The sequence below is a fragment of the Phaethon lepturus genome, unplaced genomic scaffold, assembly GCF_000687285.1.
Source record: "Phaethon lepturus isolate BGI_N335 unplaced genomic scaffold, ASM68728v1 scaffold19673, whole genome shotgun sequence".
Taxonomy (NCBI): Eukaryota; Metazoa; Chordata; class Aves; order Phaethontiformes; family Phaethontidae; genus Phaethon; species Phaethon lepturus.
This window is the reverse complement of record NW_010529944.1, coordinates 1-18847: the sequence shown is the minus strand read 5'-3', so window position 1 is coordinate 18847 and position 18847 is coordinate 1. Positions and strand designations below refer to the sequence as shown.

Below are 18847 nucleotides of genomic sequence, written 5' to 3'. Positions count from 1 at the left end.
TCAGAGACCAAAGTCAGGATTGTTTAGTTAGTAATACAGATGTTTGGGTGAAAGTGCTCACCCTTCAAGCTTGGCAGCAAAGCTCTCCCAGAACATCCAGTCCTCATATTCTTTCTCTGTTTTCACTTGCTGGTATAATTCATCAGAGTTTTCCCTGTGTTCTAAGCATGCTATTTATGTACCTCTGCTAAATTCTGTACTGAGACACCATAGTTGTTGTACCCTTTTCCAGAATAGGGCTAATACTTAATCGTTCCAACTGTTTCTGAGGTTGCACTATGCAATAAATGGTGTAGAATGGTAAAAATATGCTAATGCATGATTATTTAAATTAAAAGCCCTATTATATGCAAGATCAGCATCTCTAAAAATAGCCTTTTCATCCCATTTCTGATATATAACACTATTCCAGTATAGCAGACTGAGTAATAAGATAGTATCCATGCTATGTAGACTGAATCCCATTAAGCTGCAAACTGCAAAACAATATTTAAAAGGTAGTGTGTAAATGACATCAGATTATTTTAACTGAATGCTGTCTCATGTTGCAAACCTATGTATGACATACAGAACATTAATTGATTCTATATATGCTTCAAGTCTATTGCGACATGGTAGCTCCCCAATCTATTTCTTTTTTTGCACCCAGGGCACAAGTGAATGCTTAGCAAATGCATGCCGTGGTTACATAAATAGCAACTGCGCTGCAAGTATTTAATGTGTTAATCTTTCAGAGCATCTTGAGGATGCTGCTTAAATGGCAGGAGTTATGTGAAACCAAGTTGCAAGATTAATTCTTTCAGCTCTGCACTGCCTATCACAATGAGAACTGGATGAGATTTATTCTTGGGAAAAGAGAAGCAAAGCCAAGTTTCTTTATGTACCCTTGTAATAATCATGTACACCCACAAAAATAATTCAGCCATAGGACTGCCACCAACACTTCTGCCACGTTGATGTTACTGTACAAGTTTTGCTTCAAATAATAATATTCTTTCATGTCTGTCTGTGGGTTATGACCAGTCCTTCTTAGGGAACAGACCTTTCAGATTATCGCCTAGCTCCAAATACCTAGTGCACCTCTTTTGATTCCACCTATTTTCTGAATGAAGACAAAGTATATTATGCTTACCTTTTCTCTGGGCAGGCAGATCTCATCCAGAAGGCTGCATGTAGGGTCTGATTCCTTCTGCCTTTTCAGGATCTCTAGATTTCTTTGATTTCTCAGGACTAACTTCAAATTAATTTATCTTCCCAACCATTTGTTCCTCCTGCACTGTTGTCAGTGTAAATACTAACGTTCATCTTGGGAGCAAAAGAACCATGTTTTGTGTGTTGTGAAAGACTACTGCAATAAATACTGCAGTGTCTAAGCTATAACAGTAGCATTTGTGTCAGTGTTGGGAATCAGGAATAATTGAATGCCACCTCAAAACAAGTTTACATAATTGTAGAGGGATGAACATCTTGTCTTTGACAGTAAAGAACTACTTATATTTGAAAACAGTGGTTTCATCCTGTTTTGCAGCCATGTCTTCACTAGCTGGTTGTTTCTAAAATACTTTTAAACACAGTGTAGTGATGAATAGGCTAGCGCATCAAGAACTTTGTGTACTATGCTTCTGTGTGAGGAGCAAAAACCAGGGTTCATTACAGTGTTATTGATAGTGGTAAGTTTGCTAGAAGCAAAGTTTCACCGCTTTATTTTAAAACTTCCATGTGGGAATAACTTCATACCTACTTTTTGAAGTAGGGATGAAGAGGCTAGAGAAATATGAGGTAGAGCTAGGGCTACACAGTCCAGCTCTTATATGGGGTAGTCATAGTGGAATTCGATATTTAAAGAGGTGGTAATTCTAGAGAATACTTGCAGTGGTCATATGTTTGACAAAAATACAGTGCTTATCTTTTCTAAATCTCAGTTGTGCAAAAAGACAGCAAAATGATTTAGAACTTCTATTGTTAATCTGAGCAAAAACAAAGGCCAGTGCTAAAGTAAGATCAGGAAATATCCCTAAAGGGAGAAGGGAGAATCTGCTAATCATGGCTGAGTAAGAACATGCTCGCTCTTTTATTTTTATAGCTGGTTAGTTATTTGCAGGGTGGCAACATTATAAAGTTTGTGGGAATAAAATGTGAAATCATCCAAGTAATTTCTTCTAGCACGTTTTTTCAGTGCTGAGACGAATTTTGGAAGATTAACAAAGAAAATAACATGGGCAGTGGCATTATATCACAATTTAATGAAATGGGTCTGAAAAAAAGGCAAGCTAAGGAAATGCCTCCCACCAAGTCTTTCCACAGAGTCAACAGGAGTAGATTTAGGACTGTAATCTGCTAAAAAAAAAAAGTGTTCAAAATTAGATGAGCTACCTCTCATTAAAATTCTGAGAAGGTTACTTCTTACTTCACTGGAAATTAAATTGATCATGTAAGCAATAGTCTATAAGGATGTGCTTCAAGATCTTCAGACTATTTTGCGAAGAAAGTTCATGCCAAAACTGCAAGTTTGAAAGCTGTGATTAGGCACTCGGTGAAGTGTAACTCCTACTGTTCTTGAAATTAATAGCAGTTTTGCAACTCAATTCTGTTGTGTTAGCTCCCAACATTTAAAGGATGCTTAACAGAATTAAAGAAAAATGAAATTAGGTTTGGGAAATTAGAATGTGGTGCCAGAGACACCTAGGTTCTTCAGAGCAATGCAGAACAGTAATAGTCCTGATTCTGAGTTTTTTTAATAGCTAAAGTGCAGGACTGTATCCAGAAATTTGAATTTTCTTTCCAGCTTGTTGCAGAGAGGGAACTACAATTTTCTTTTTTTTTTTTTTTTTTTTTTTTTAACTTCAACTAGGAAAATCTAACTTCTTGGTGTATTGAGGATCCACAAAAATTGGAGGTGATATTGATAGAATTCTGAGGTTTTCTAAGAGACTCAGTTTAACTGAAATGAATGAGTGTTTCTAAAATGCTTTGAGATCCTTGAACAGCGAGCTCCTAGACTCTGCCTGCAGAAGCCTTTACACCAAATGAAGAAAGTGGTGTTAAATGCCCAGAGTTCTGGAACACTGTGCTTTACTACAGTTACCCAGGGATTCTTAATCTACAGCCATGCAAGAAATCAAGGAAATTGTTCTAATCTCCTAGTAGCCAGAGCTGTGTTTACACCAACCATAGAAAAACTGAGTTCTTGCTATTTTCAGGCCTTTAGACAAGGCTTTGCCCCGTCCCTCCTGGGGTAAGTGTCTGTAGTTTAGTATCAAAACTCTGTGGACAGGTTTTCGCAGATGCCAGACAGCAAAATGGGAAGAGCTTTTTGCTTTCCATGTCATATAAGAGCAGAGGTTTACAGGGGTTTATTTGTAAACCAAAGGGTCTGAAAAATGTGTGTCTAAGACTAACATTGCATTTGTATCCCAGCTGTGTCCTTGAAGGCACAAATCTTCTCTGTCTGCTTTTTCTCCTTACTTTCTATCTTTCCACAAGCCTTCTTAGCCTTCACTTCTGCTATGTCCACCTGAGAACAGCAAATTAGGTTATTTTTGTGCACATAAAATTTAATCAGGCTAGTTGCCAAAAGGGGATGTAGTTAGTCTTCCAAATGATAGACCTCGTCAGGTCTAGGATCCCTAAATCCTTAGAACAAATTGAAGAAGCTCTTCAAAGTGATCCAGAGAGACTCTTGTCTAGTGGTAGATGTCTTCGTAAAATTAAAGCAGTATCAATTTAAGTTGAGAAGATATTAGGATGTTAAAGTCAAATTTAGAAAGGCAAGCCTGTTTTCATAATTATTTTTGAAATTATTTGAAATCATAATTATTAATAATTATTTCATAATTATCTCGAGAGAGAGATGTCTCTCCCTCTATATGAGAACCTTACAGTCTGGGTTTGGGGGGGTGTAGTTGCTTTTTCATACAGACTCTACAGGCTCATTGCTGCTTATGTAACTGCTTCCTCTGAAAGTAAAACAGTGTGTTCTGTTTGTTTAAGGAGCTGTTCGTAAGGCAAACAAAAAAAAAAGAAAAGAAATTGATTCTGTGCCAATACATTTTCCAGCTCCTGTACAGAAGGGGACTGAAACAGTTTATAGTGAAATCAGAAAAGCTAATAATGGTAAGTAAGCTAGTGAAAAATTAAACACATAAAGGAAGCATTTGTATCAAGATTAGGGATAAATTTGTGACTGAATAGTTTAGAGGATAAATGCTGTAAAAAAAGATCCAAGTTACACAGGAACGTACCAAAGGGCATCTACAAAATCACAGGTGTTGATGAATTGTATAACACGTTCATGGTTTCTCATAAACCAATGATATTTAATGCAGTGAGATTAATATTTGTAACATCTACTTCATTGGCCCATTTGCACGGTACCTGCTAAGTAGTTTGGCCATACAGCTGGATCTGAATTTGGACCTGAACATGTCCTGTTAGGGATTAGGTTGCTATGTTGTGTTATCTCAACCTGCTCATGAACAGCACTTTTCCTCTTAGCTGAGTGTGTTTGCCAGGTGTTATAAAATATTACACTGGTTTTGGATATAATCCCAGCAAATATCTACAAAGCCTCCAACAACAAAGTCTAAAAACCTTTAAGGCAATATGATCACTTCACTAGGGTGTGTTCTTTGTTTTAAGCACCATAAAAAATAGTCTCAGATTGTGTGTGCCAGCCACTCTACCCTTCCACCTCCTGTAACACACACTTTCGTATGTGGGCATTAGCAGCTTACTGGCAATTATTGTCTATAAATGTTCTGGCACTAATGAGTTCAGAGACAGTAGGTCATAAGCGTTTCTTGATAGTTTGTCAAAGACTAAGTCAGAAAGGATTTCCTTTCCAGTCTTTGTGTTAGGAAGTCTAGGTTTGTAAATATTAGGGCAGCACACTGTTCAGGTTTTGTCCCCTTCCATGTTACCAATTGGGTTTGTTGTGCGCCATTTTAAATTTTTGATCTTTGTATTTTAATTTTCTAATTTTCTATTTTATAAGGGATTTCCCACCCACTCTAACACAGTATTCTGTTTGTAGGGAATCTTTCACCTGAGGGTCTCCAAGTACTTTAGAAAACATTACTTAATTTTCCCTTGTGAGGACTTATAAGGCAATTTTTATCTCTATTTTACAGCTGAATAAACAGAGGGATTAGGTCATTTGTTTAAGGCAATGTGTTTAGAGAGTGACAACACTGGGAACAGAATTTCAGAATCTTGACTCCTGGCTTGGTCCTGAGCCTGTATGTTGTACGCATTTTTCACATCCTTGCAGTGAAAAGCAGAATATCCTTTACACTAAAGAACAGGACTAGGCACTTTATGTGGGATTACCTGGCAGCATCATGAGAAAAAAACAGCTCATTTCAGGGCTGAACTGAAAGGCCACTAATGTTCTGAAACATTTTGCAATGAATGTGAACTGGACCTGTAACAAGCCGCAGAAGCTGACTGTGTAACACCTCACTTGCTTTCTGCCAAGGTGTGAAGCTGATTATTACACCTTTCATCACTCCTATTTTTGACATAACGGAAAGTGTTATATACCAGAAACATGTTTTGTGAGATGTAGGATAAACTCAAGGTTGGTACAGCAGAACTGTAATTCAAAGCCCTTGCCATAAAGTGAGAACTGCAATAAAATGAGATATGATTGAAAGACTGAGCAGAATTAGCCAGATGATATGCAAACGCCCCTTAATCTTGCAGTCCACCTGCTCTTTTATGCATAACATTCTCCAGTTTCAGTTATTCTTGGAAACATAGTAACAGTTTATTGTTTTAATCACGTCTGTTTTTCCTGACTGATACACAGGAAAAGTGTTCCAAATAGATAAGCAGTTCATCCCATAGCTATGTAGTTCTTTGGATAGCAACATTACAGTCTATTTAAGTGTAATATTTACTTTGATTTTTGACAGGCTGTGTGATTGCAAGGTGGCAAAGTATAAATGCAGTGGAGGATCCCTAGGAAATAGATCTATCTTCTTAAGTACTTTAATATATATTAATATATGTATATTAAAAGCCAATTGTGAAAGTTGTTGAACATTACTAGTGGCTGCAGAAGTTGTTTTACCATTATGATCTTCACTACATTTGAATATTCTTTGAGATTTTTGAGAAAATGCTGGAGAGTACAATCTACTTGGGGAAGTTAATGGTTCAGACAAATGTGTCCTCTGGGGAAATTATATTAATTTGGAAGTTGGTGTCAGCCACACAGTTTGACAGATTTAATACCTAAGACCTATGTAACATTTTATTATTATTTGTTTGTAGGTAACTATGGTGGTTTGGGTTTGTTTAATTAGAATTAATTGAGTGCTTCATAAGCAATTTTGTCTTTTCAAGGAGTTGCCTGTGCATTCCACAAATTGTGTCCACTAGAGAGGAAGCTGAAGAGCTGTCAGTTATGTCTCATGCAATTCTTTGTGACTGAGCTAAAATATTTTTCCTCTTCATTTTTCTGATGGTTCTCACTGCTGTCCCCAGTAAAGGCAGATGGCATGTCAGTAACCAACTTCTGTATTTTGAGTTCTACAGCTATGGCTTGTCCTTATCCCAAATCATGAATCCATAGTACAGATAATGCTCTGGCCTTTCCCAAGCCCCAGGCCTTTGGCAGTGTGCTGAGCATCTGCCATAATTTCTTTTCTTTTTATTTTCCTGGTATTGGCTATGTTATCTCCTATTACTATCATTTTAGTATCTCCATCACACTATGGTAAGACTTCCCATTCTATCTGCTGTGCTGCTTTCCTTATACCGAGTACCAGGCCTGAAGAGGTGTTACATTAAAGATGGATGGAGACAAACTGTCAAAGGCACATTTCAAATCCCAGAAAACCTGCATGTCATTAACTACAGTTAATCTGTTAAAAGTAGGAGACGCAGGTCATTTGCAAAATTCAACTCTAATCAGGTGTATTTTGATTGAAAGTCAAATAATAGTACTGTAGATAGAGAATGTCAGTCGCCTCAGTTGGACGCTAGATTTCCTCTGATATAATGAGAGGTTTAAGGAGGATGCTGATCACTAGCATTGTCCCTGGAAGCAGCTGAAAGAGATTAAGTTGTCCTTGCATTGTTATTGAAAGGTTAGTTTAATTCAGAGGAAGAAGATTCAGCGTTCAGGAAGTTCACCCAGGTATTGATTTAAAACCTTTTCTAGAGCAATAGGCTGTTACTTTAGGATTTTACATAAAATACCTAAAGCTTCAAGCCTCAACTTTAAATCAAACCTTACATCCAAATGGCGATTTGGGGAATGGTCAAAATTAATAGCAGTCAGGTCAATAACACCTTTGTCTAAAAGTCCTTTGCACCTATCAGGATGAACTAATTTCCTTAAAATACTGCTTTCTCTGGTTGCTCTATGAAAATGTCTAAGTATATTGGGAGTCAGGAATATCCAGTCAAGTCCCAGAGCAGTTGCTTTTTGTTCAGAAAGAACTGAGACAGTCCGAGACTTAAACAAAACAGGCAATTGTCTAAATGAACAGACTGCCAAGAATGATAAGACTGTGGCCCTGCTGCCTACTTTGCCTGTGCTAGAGTCGCCACAGGCGAGGCTGGCAGCTGATGCTCTTCCTGAGGGAGGGGTCAGGATGTGTCAGATACTAAGTTCAGCTGGGTGGGTGGAGGCTCTTTTAGATATGCATGATTTACTTCCGTCATACCTTTCGTCCTCCCAAGAGGCACTAGGGGCAGAAACAAAGTCTAGGCATCTCCATACTGGTTCTTTATCCCAGCTCCACCGCTTCCCTCAACATTGGTCCCAGTTTTTGGGATAGAACAGTTCTGTTCATATTGCTGAGAAGACTAGAGCCCACTCCAGTTCACAGATTTCCTTACATTTTTACAGAGCACTTCTTGTGGAAGACGATGTATTAGTACATTCTTGCTCCTTAGTGAACTCTGCCTTTGCTCTATATCAGATCCAAAGCTCACAGAAGCTAGTGATGCACTGATCTTGATGTGCGCTGAACTGAACTCATAGTGGCTTACTGCAAGATAGCTATTCCTAATTTCTTCATAGGAAAATGGAAATCTAGTGAACAAAATGCAGAGCCAGCCATTATGCTGCTAAGTCTGGAAAAATGAATTGGTCGCTGCGGTGGTGAGACAGGAAGTTCTAAGAATCCTATTGCAACCAACAATGTACTTTGGAAAAATAAATATATCCCAGTGGAAAGAGGCATGAGAAATCCCCATTGCATTCAGCGGTTTGGAACAAACTATTAGAAATCGGTTCTAGCAATCAGGAAATCTGCTCAAATACTTTCCTGATACTGAGCCTCAGGCTTAACATCTCTGTACTTAGCCAGAAGTTCCCACTGAATGCTTTTTCCAGCACAGAGAAAACTCACAGGGTCTGGGGATTCATTATGTTATTCAAAACTCAGGCCTTTGAAGCACATGCTAGTGGCACACAGTCCAAATTAATGCAAATAACCTTTCCCCTCTCCAAAATAAAAACTCTTTGGATCTTCAGGTTTCAAGACGTATTTTAGACCAAAGCCAGGATCTGTGAGACATTGATTCCAGAGCCAAATGCTTACAATAGCTGCAGCCAAAAATTAGTCAAAGACAGATGGTTTCAGTAAGGCACAAATATTCAGGGAGCTTCTGACCTTGCTTGAACCTAAAATGCAAAGCTGAATTGCGTGCATGCCCCTGTGTAAGATCTGTTCCCAAGCTGCCTGCCAAGATTCTCTGTTAGAAGCTACTGCTCCAATAAAAGGCTTGGCAGAATGTAGTGTCTGCAGTTCAGCATCTTCAGTTGATAATCTAGCATCTTAGCTTTCACCAGTGTTGGAGATGGGTTTGAGATGGATAATGAATTGCAACTGTTTAGGCATATATTCTCTGCTGCATAACCTCTAGCAATGTGAAAGGGCAGAGCAGATGGGGATGACAGTGTCTTAAATTCCTGCCATTAATGTATTCCTTTGTAAAAACATGTTCTTCAAATTTAAAACCCCATCAACTAAAAGCAACAGCAAGAGTTTAAATCCACCAGAAATCCCACAAAAATGCCTATTTGTATTAGACTTTGGAATCTTTTAGAAATCGCCAGCACTAGACCTTCAGCTCTGATTCCTTTCATGAAATATACAACTTCTTGTTTTCCCTCTATGGAAGCTCGACTGATTTTTCTGGATATGACTAGAAGCCAGCATATGTCATTTCTCTGTTTTTGTTAGTAAGGAAAGGCCAGGTGTCATTTGAAAACCTCTCTGTTCTCTTTCATCACAGTAAAATCAATGTGTTTCAAGTAAAAAACACTTCATATTTTTAACAAGAATGAAATAAAAAGGTTGTGAAAAGATTGATGTAGCTAAGAATCAGCAAAAGCACCGTATCGCTGTGCTTTCATTAGCGGCTACATGCTGTCTTACCTGATTGGCACCTTTTAGAAATCATATAGCCTTCCAGCAGCACTTTCAAAGGACACAGATTATGACATTCTCCCGACAGAGATATGATACTGAGCTAGAAAGCCATGCTATTTTGAATCTGTGTGACAGATAACAAGGAGGTGGGATGTCTGTTATTGTGACCTAGTAGCTTTGGGGTAGCAAACATCCCGTTGTTTGAAGTTTGGAATTTATACAAAATTTCTCATTTCCTCCTTCCTGTAAGCACAATACATTGTGACAGAGGACTAAACTACAGCTCGTTAATACCTCACTTCATAAATCTTACATATAGTTTTGTCCACTTAAAGTCAAGCTTTGATGTAGCACTGGGTCAGCAACGTTTTTGTTCACTTCTGTTAGTTTTCAGGACACAAAAAGCTTTTATGTGTTTCCCATGTAGCTTTTTATTTTGTTTCTTATCAAACTGGCTAAACACATAAGGATCAATCTTGCCAAACACTAAGTTCAATTTATACTGACATTAAGTTTATACACTGGTATAAAGTGCTGAAGTCACCTCAGTTTTTAATCCTTTTCCTAGGCTAAAAGTTCTGGGTAGAACTGTTTTGGAGAAAACTCATAGTGTGCAGTGCCAGCAACATTCAGGTAGTCTCTCTGTGTTCCAAAAATTGCTGCCTGATTGTATACTATGTTCATGGTGCTACTTTCAGTGAAGCAGAATCACAACCCTAATGTAATAAAAATGTGGATGGTAGAAACTGTATGAGCTTAACGGCACCACAAATATACATGGATGTAATCATAAAGGAGAGAGAAAAAGAAACTTTAGTATTGTTATATGCAAAGTTAGATTCACCTGTGTGAATCTAATCACCCTTTCAGAGGGAGAAGAAATGTTTATGTTTTAGTATTTGAAGGTATTCTGTAAAACTTCTGAATAGCTAAATCCACTTTTAAAAAAAGAAGCCCAAGATCTAATCTTAAAGTTAACTGATCCTAAATGGAAAGAGTCTGCTGGCTCTCAGGCTTTCATTGGGAACAAGCAACTTTTTGTTAATAAAATTTCAGGTGTCTTTGCGGGATCTTACTTGGCTCTGAAAAGTGTATCCTATACCGGATTTCTGCAGTACGTTATTTTCCTGGCAAGGAATTGGAAGAGGAAGTATAATGCTTATGAGAACTTGCCTCTAAAAGGAAGATTCTTTTTTGTCCAGTAACAGCTTGTGCTCTCAGTAGAGACTTCTGCTCTAAACCATAATCAGGAAAGCTGTCAAATATGTACTGTTCAACATGGTCTTTGAAATGTCTGGTCCCACTCAGGTACTTGAATTAAGCTAGTGCTTGGATACTTCTTAGGACCAGAGCTTTTAGGTAGCTAATTTCTACCTTAGTTGTAGGTAACAATTTTACGTCATTGCAAGGTGAACAAAAAAAGTTAGATTAAACACAAAAGTTTATTTTCTGGAACATAGAACTGATCACTCTGCAATGTGCCATTTCATAATTTATATATTGTATTTTATTTTGCAGATTCTGTGGAAAACAGGCATTCTGTAAGTATACATTTTATGCAAGCAGGTAAATAGAGGGAAATTGGCTTGAGATTATTGTGTATCTAGTGAGACAGTGCTCAAGTGTTGCTACGTTTTAATTGTTTATTTGTTGTTCAGGATCTTTACTGGACAGCTACTGGGCAATCTTTTCATATATATTCTTACTAGTCAAGCTTTCAGTACTATGTTTATAGAATGGTCAGCTTTAAAAGTCCATGGAACTGACTGGTATTTGGTAGTGCTGGTAGAGGAGGTAGATGACAAATGCTGATCTTCCAAGAATTTGTGTTCAAGACCTGCACAGCTTTGGATATGTACCACAAATATTCATGCTGACATAATGGCACAAGGTTGGGGATGTGTGCTGCTTGTTTCAGGTTCCTGATGGATCTGAGGCACTCAAGATTTGCATATGAAAACCTGCTCAGCTGGTTAATGTATCACTGGGGGCAGAGCTGTTGTGACAGTTCCATCTGTAAAATCTATCGAGTGCTTGGTGCCAGTGAATCTCCTCGGGGTGTGCCTGCTCACGTGCACACACATACATTCTGTGATTGGAATATCCAGAGAAGTGAGGTCCTTCCAAAGATACGAAATGAAGAGCTAAACTAAGGAGAAATGGGTGATCGTTTACCTGAAGTTGGGCAGAATTCACTTGTATTCGCTGTCTATAACTGTTTCCTTCTGGATTCATTTTCATTCACTGGTATAGCAAGTGGGATGACTCTAAGGGTTCGCAGTGAAAACAGACCTTGTAAGACATTTTAAAGGCAAGCAATTTTTTACCTTAGAGTATATAGCTATGTCACAGTTACGCTGCTCTAATCAAGAGATGAGAATAGCACCATCCATCCATGGAGGATCTCAGCTAAACAATTAGGAGTTTTGTGAAGGTTCTGTAGGTGGTGAACAGCTTTATAGGGCTAAGAAGCCAGTGAAAAAATACGGATTTTTTTTTTTTTTTTTAAAGAATAAATGTCTTGAACGAGCTGTTACTCTGCTCTCGAGTTCTAAGAGGCAGGGAACATATATTTCGGGAGTACTTTTATGAATGTTAGATAAGCTATCTAACCCAACCTCAAACCAGGCAGACAGGGTGTGTTTTCTGCCATACACTTTGTGACTTTGGAACTTGTACTTAAAAAGAAAAAAAGAGAGAGAAACTCATAAATAAGAATCACAATAGCACAGTCTACGTCAGCTTATGGCATCCATTGGAGTTTTGAAAGGCTCCATCAGCACTCACATCCCCATGGGATAAAAAAGCAGCCCATTGTATTATTTACAGACACTGGCAGTGCACTGAAGGTCACAGATTGTGTTACAATAAACAGACATATATTAACAGGCCAGTAGGGTTTTATAGTATCATTGTCTCTCTTAGTTTAAAGGTTTGTTTTTATTCTTTGCCCTCAATTTTCTAAAAATAAATTGAGCTGAACCCTCCTCTGGGTTATACCAGGCATTCCTTGGAGAGTCACACATGAGAAAGTTTGTCCCTGTCTGACACAAAAGAAAAAATGGTCAGGAGTGGCTGTGATTGATAGACATCTGGTGTAAGCTCAGGGAGGAGGATTTTTTGTCTTTTTTTTTTCCCCACATCCTACATAATTTATAATGCACGTTAGATGAAAGAGCGAAGTTTTATGGAGATTTGTTTTCTTTTCCTGCGACCAAAATTGAGTAAAAAATCTCTCCGTTTGTAGTATAATGAGGAATATGTGCATTGTATGAAGTATAATGAGGCTGCTTCAGTGAAAATACACTGACTACCCCATGTAAATCACTTTCATAATAATTAATTGGGCTAATTAAAGCTTGCTAAACTAGACAATCTGTGAAGTAGTGTTAGATTCAAGGGATAAAAGTGTCAGCTGAGGGCAGTGTTTTCTTTGTGTTGTGTGTACAAATTCCTGTTAACAGTAGGAGAGTAATAAAACTAGCTACTCTGTAAAACTAATCCCGTTTTCAGAAACACCCCAAAGAAAAGTCAGCTTTATAACACTTGCACATCGTAACTTGAGCTTTCCTAGAAATAGCCTTACTCAGTTCACATCTGTGACATTGTCCCCTCCTTGGATATTGTTCATGTATTTAACATAGTAACTTTTCTTTTTTTTTTTAATAATTAGTGCTTTAAACAACATAGCAAAAAACAGATCCCCATCTTCCACTTCTTAAATGCCCACTCCCATTCCCAATAAAGCCTGTGACAAAAAGCAGCACCTTCCCTCTTTTGAACTCTCCAGATAAGTGACCTAAAGTTGGATTGGACAGATAAATTTCTTTATAGATTTTTCCATCCCCCCTATTTGCCTCTCAGCACTTTTCAGGCTTCTTCTGTTGCAGGGAGCTACTAAGGTGCTTTCTATCATTATTTTCTTGCAACTGTTTTTTTCTGTACCTCATTTTCACACAATGCCTAACTGTGATGTACCTCAGGTTTGGTCCAAATGAGGAGTTGCTGATCCTACTCATGAAAAGGAAAATGCTCCTTATAAAGTGATCAAGTGGCTTAAGCTTCCTCTCCAGCTGTTCTGCCTCTTTATAGCCAAATGAAGTATTTGGCTCAGAGGTGAAGTTGCTTCTGCTACTCTCTTAATTTGTGAGTGAAAGGAGGCCTTCAGGCGCTAGGCTGGTCAGCTGGCATCTTAATCACATGAAATGCTAGATGGATTACTTGCTATAGTGACCTGTTAAAAAACTTGCAGAATTTGACTCTGTTTAGGAAGTAATAGGTATTCCAGAAGTGTGGGACAAAGGGCACCACAGCAGAGAGTAGTGTTTTGCTAAGAGCTATGTTTTCAGAGACAGGAGAACATGCAACCTTTTTGTTTCAGTAATCATGGTGGAGACTTGACATCAGATCCTGCTGTCCTTTTCACTCTCTAAATTCAAATAACAATGTGGGTTCCACTCCTCAGATAAACTCTGTTAACTTACCGAGTTCTGCATTGACCTTCCAGAAGTCACAGGCAAAACAGAGCACTGCACTGTGGAAAAGAAAGACGAAGCAGTCATTTTAATGAGTGCTAGCCCTGCTCTTGTGCATTTGTCCCTACAGAGTTTCTGTCAGAATAAATATAATCCAGTGAACTTGCTTCATCTTCACAGAGAGACCATCACAAAATTGAGTTCAGGGCTTTAGTAAACATTGTGTACTGACAATAACCGTTGTGTTACACAGAAGCATTGAAAGTGTTTGTATTATGTCAAGAAAGGTGGTGCATTAGAAAAACAATCAGTTAAAGATTGAATTATTTGAATTGTATAAAGGCCTAATTGAGTATAGGTTCTGACTGATTTGCAGTCCAGAGTAGCTTGAATCTGAATGTTTTGGACTTTTTAGGTCATTTAGAAACGAACCCAAAGTTTTGGGTTTGGGGTTGCTTCCCTATTTCTCCTATGTTTCAGAAATTTATATCTTAAATGCCATCCATAGGAAGTATTTGCAAAAGAAATGAATTACTTAGAGAGGAACTGGGAGGAGGTTTCCTTCCTGAAATCAGAGCTGGCAATCTTTCTAAGTTATTTAATGGTCCCAGTTTCTGAAAACATATTGAAGGAAATATCTTAACAATGAGATAGCCACTTCGCCAAATACTAATTGGTATTGTGTCAAATTTACCTCAGCGGTACATTCTGACTTCATATCTCCTCCTCCTCTATTACCTCTTAGATGCATGTGTTTGTTTGTTTGTTTGATTCTGTCCTGGGGGTACATGAGGACTGGCAGCCTCAGCCAGGACATAGTGTACTTTTAGCTGCCTATTTGTTCAACCTCAGAATGTACCCTCTGAGATAGAAACCTGTACAATTTACATTTATTCAGAGAAATTTCTGGGTTTTTTTCAGCTACTTTCTCATCTTACTCAAGTGATCTCAAAAGTATTTTGTAAATTCTCAGTGGCAAAGGAATTGCTTCACACTGCCAGCACAACATAGCCAGCTCCAAGGGAGACCTGGCATGTGTTTAGCTGTGCACAGTAACATGGCACAATAGCTTCAGACAGGAAATGAAGATGAAGGATGTGTCCATTTAAAATTGGGGGGGATTTCAGGCAGTCAGGATATGAAAAACAAGGTGATACTCTGAAATAAACATTGAATTATAAACCAGGAATTCCTGCCTCTGACTCATGGGGCAAATCCTTTGGGGGTAAGTCCACAAAAGGAATTAGGCGCCTCGGTGCTGACAGACTAAACTATTAGGTTAGAGGCCACCATGTACTCTTAGCAGATATTTGTTGGAAGAAGACTTGCTTTGGCAACTGGTGTCAGGAAAGACTTGACAGTTGTGAATCCTCAGTGGACAGAATTACTTCTGTCATACAACATAAAGACAATGAAGTTTGGGCTCTCTCTTTGCCCTTTCCCATTGGCTAGCATAGAGGACTTCTCGATCTGCACACTGCCTTTTGTGGTTCGCTGTGCCAGGTTTCTATGCCCCTGCTGTGTACTGAATAGGTAGCCTATTCAAAGGAGCAGATTCTTGTAGAAACATGGTGTCTAAAAGTAGAATGCTGCACTGCTCACTGCTGAGATGCCCAAGTGCTTCTTATGAAAGTTTTCATTTTTGTGGGACTGAAGATGGGGGCCTAATTGTGGCAACTAGGCATTACTAGTAAATAAGGGATCTGACTTTCAGATTCGTTGAGTTCCAGCAGTTCCCATAAAAATCTAACTTTCATCAGTAAGTGCCCAGTTGCAGATGTTGGTGATTAACAGTATTGCAGTCTAGCCTGTACTTGTTAACTTAAATCTCCCATTGTCTTATTTCCTTTTTTATCTGGTGAAGATAATATTAATATCTCCCCAGGGAACTTTGAGTATTTATTAGCTCACTGTACAGTTCTCTAAGGAATGTGCTACTATATTTAAAATTTTTGTATTGATCAAAAAGGACAGGAGAGGGCAGGGGGACACTTCTACTCATACTTTTTTTTTTTTTTGGTCTTGTTGCCAACAGAGAATACAAGGGCATCCTGATGCTACTTAATTTCCTTTTTTTTTTTTTTTTTTGGTCTTGTTGCCAACAGAGAATACAAGGGCATCCTGATGCTACTTAGAACAGTCATCTCAAACATCAGCTGGGAGAAGAAAACAAGCCAAGATGGAAGATGTTGCAAATGTTTCAAAAGCTCTGCAGCACTTAAGAATTTGCCAGGCTCTTCTTTTCAAAGTTTCTTTCCTCAGGGGGAGCAACAGAGATGTCCCTAAAGCATTTAATGGAAAAAAAATACAAATAAAAATTCTCATAGGAAAGTACCTCTAGAAACTGCTGACCTGGGTTCCCATCTTTAATTTCTCCTTCTAATATAATTTTGCCTTTCTAGCCTCCAATTCATCACAGTCTGAGGAAATAAAAGGAGAAGCTAGAGCTGAGGAAGTACATTTTTACAGTGCAGTAACTACTGTGATGCTAGCAGGATATAGAAATATCTAAGCTTGTTTTAAACTAGCTAACTTGGTTTTCAGTAACACTCTACTGTGGCAGAACAGAGCTCAGCACAGCTTGGCCAGCCATGTACGTACTTTGACATGATCTTGCAGCTTGTGCTGAACTCCCTGTGCTGCAGCAGCTGGACTGCTACCGGTCTTGGAGCCAGCTAATTTATAGCTCACTTGGATGCTACACTGTAATGAGGGCCTAACAGAAGAGCGAGTTCTGGGCTCTCTGAAAACTTGAATAACTGTTGAGAGATTCAGTACTTTACCAAGTGCTTCTACTGATAGAGGCACACATATTCTGTATTTGCTAAATTGCTTTTCCCCTTTAAAAGTTCTGATGCTTGTTGATTAGTTTGGTGTGATGGTTCTTCAAGGAATGATTGCCCATCACAGTTATTCTGGGTGAATGCAAAATATAGGTCTTGAGTGGGTGGATATACTACACCCAGGTCAGTGAGTTTGTACATGAAAGTCCTGTTATGTATAATCCTTATTCCTTTGATTTTAGGAGAGATCTCAAGTCGTACATGTGTCCAGCTTGTCCAGTATGGAACTCCATACCTATCCTTTTTCTCTGTAGTATGATAAACCACTAACATGGATCCAGTTTGGACCTGGATCTAATCTTTGCAGCCCATGTTTATCTCAGTTGCATTAATTTAAAAAGAGAACACAAAACAAAACAGGAAAAGTACCGTCCCCAACCCCTTAACCAGCTGGTCTTTGACGCTGCAATTGCTCTCCTTTTTTTACCACAGATTAAATTACTACAAGATCTGGGCCACAGGTAAGAAGGTTCTCATTTTAATTAGAAAATAGTGAAAGAGAGGACATGGATTTGTATATACATACATAGTTACTGCTTTAAGCATTGCATCAAAAGCGCAAAACCAGCAAGAAATAGAAAAGGGTTTTTGTATCCTCATGCCATTTAAATTCCAATTTAAATTTTCAAGCTCCAGTTACCAGCTAATATCTCTAATTTATTGTTCCCTATGCAAATGTTGTTTGTATCATAAACCTTTCACAAATGACTGACTTCATAGCACTCTTCTGTTGATTAATGTTCTTTCTAGCATCCCATGAGTGTCCATACAAATGCATTAGTATAAGGAATGTGAAAAGGTATTTTAATAAAGAAAACTCTGAATTGAACTTTGCACTGGATCTTGCATGTTCATATCAGTGACCACTTGCAAATGATGCCTGTGAAACTTTTTATTAGCGGTGAACCATATAGATATATTGTATAAATTTACATATGGAAGATGTCATCTCTGCCACAAGTGAGTCAAGGCACTTAGAGCTAGTGTCATGAACCAGTTTAGCAGCAATTAAACGCACCAAATTGGTTTAAGCATTGAGCATGGGAGTGCTCCCATTCATATAACCCCTTTGCTAAATTACAAAGGTAAAAGTTCCTCAACAAACCTTTCCACAGTCCCTGGCACAGCTCAGAAAAGCACTGGTTCCTGGGAAGCTTCAGAATGTCATCTGGGCATGATGGAGCAGCAGTGGGACAATTCATTGGTCTACTTCAGCTTGTCTCTTGGCTGGAATATTCATAAACTATTTTGGATTTAGTCTGTAATAAAAGTTGTTTGCCCTACTGAAGCATATCTGAACTGTCCACTTCTTAAGAGTGCTTTGTGCTGCTTTGAGCACTTCTGTTTTGTCTTACAGATATACCAAAAATACTTTAAAATATGGGACATTAGATCAGCAGACATCTCCCGTGAAGACGAGGTAAACAGGCCCATGAAGTAAACAGCTATACAAAGGAGTCCAAACGTCCTGTTATGAGCATGTCTTCTGGATGCCAAACAAGCGTCACTGTCCCATTAGAAACATTTGGGAAATAAGTTTTGAGTTTTCTCCTAAAACAGCTTAAAGCTCAGATTAGAGCTCAAACAATATGTTATTGAAAAACAACGAAAAACCATTTCAGATTTCTTCAGTTACCAAGTTGAGCTCAGCAAATATAAAATGAGGCGTGTTGCTAAATACTTTTTGAGACGACAAAAGGGATGGAACATCCTCAGTTGGCATGCCATCCTTTGGCGCATGCTTTGAGCAGTCCCACTGACGGCACCGCGCCCTCTTTGCACTAAGCGTGTTCAGGAAGAGACTTACCCACCCTGCTCCCTCCTCGGTTAACGGCATAATATTTTTACTATTGCAGAGCAGAGGCTTTAGGGAGGAGATACAGAAATGCTTTCAATCAACAGACTCCTCTTCCTTGCCACTGTTAATTGTTTTTCACTTCCAGCAAACTAGCAGCTGCTAATTTTCTTGTCTAATGTAAGTATACTTCCGTGTGCCCCTTCGTGGAAAAATCGGTGATGACGTTCTGCCTGGTTCGTGCTGGAAACTCCCAGCCAGGGCCGCGGAGTGGGCAGTACGGCCGTCTGTCCGCTGCTCCTCCAGTGTCACCGTCCCAGGGCGGCGGCACCTCGCCCGGCG

General features: G+C 38.7%; 1 protein-coding gene across 1 annotated transcript in view; it reads left to right on the top strand.

Annotated features, from left to right (window-relative positions):
• The window catches only part of PECAM1 (platelet/endothelial cell adhesion molecule 1), a 32591-nt gene extending 16064 nt beyond the window's left edge, over window positions 1–16527 (top strand). The window contains exons 14-16 of the mRNA XM_010284113.1: window positions 4057–4113; window positions 10911–10933; window positions 15973–16527. Of these exons, the coding sequence (XP_010282415.1) occupies window positions 4057–4113; window positions 10911–10933; window positions 15973–16002 (110 nt within the window). The 3' untranslated portion in view covers window positions 16003–16527. The remainder of the gene's footprint in view (window positions 1–4056; window positions 4114–10910; window positions 10934–15972) is intronic.
• Window positions 16528–18847: the final 2320 nt, after the last annotated feature.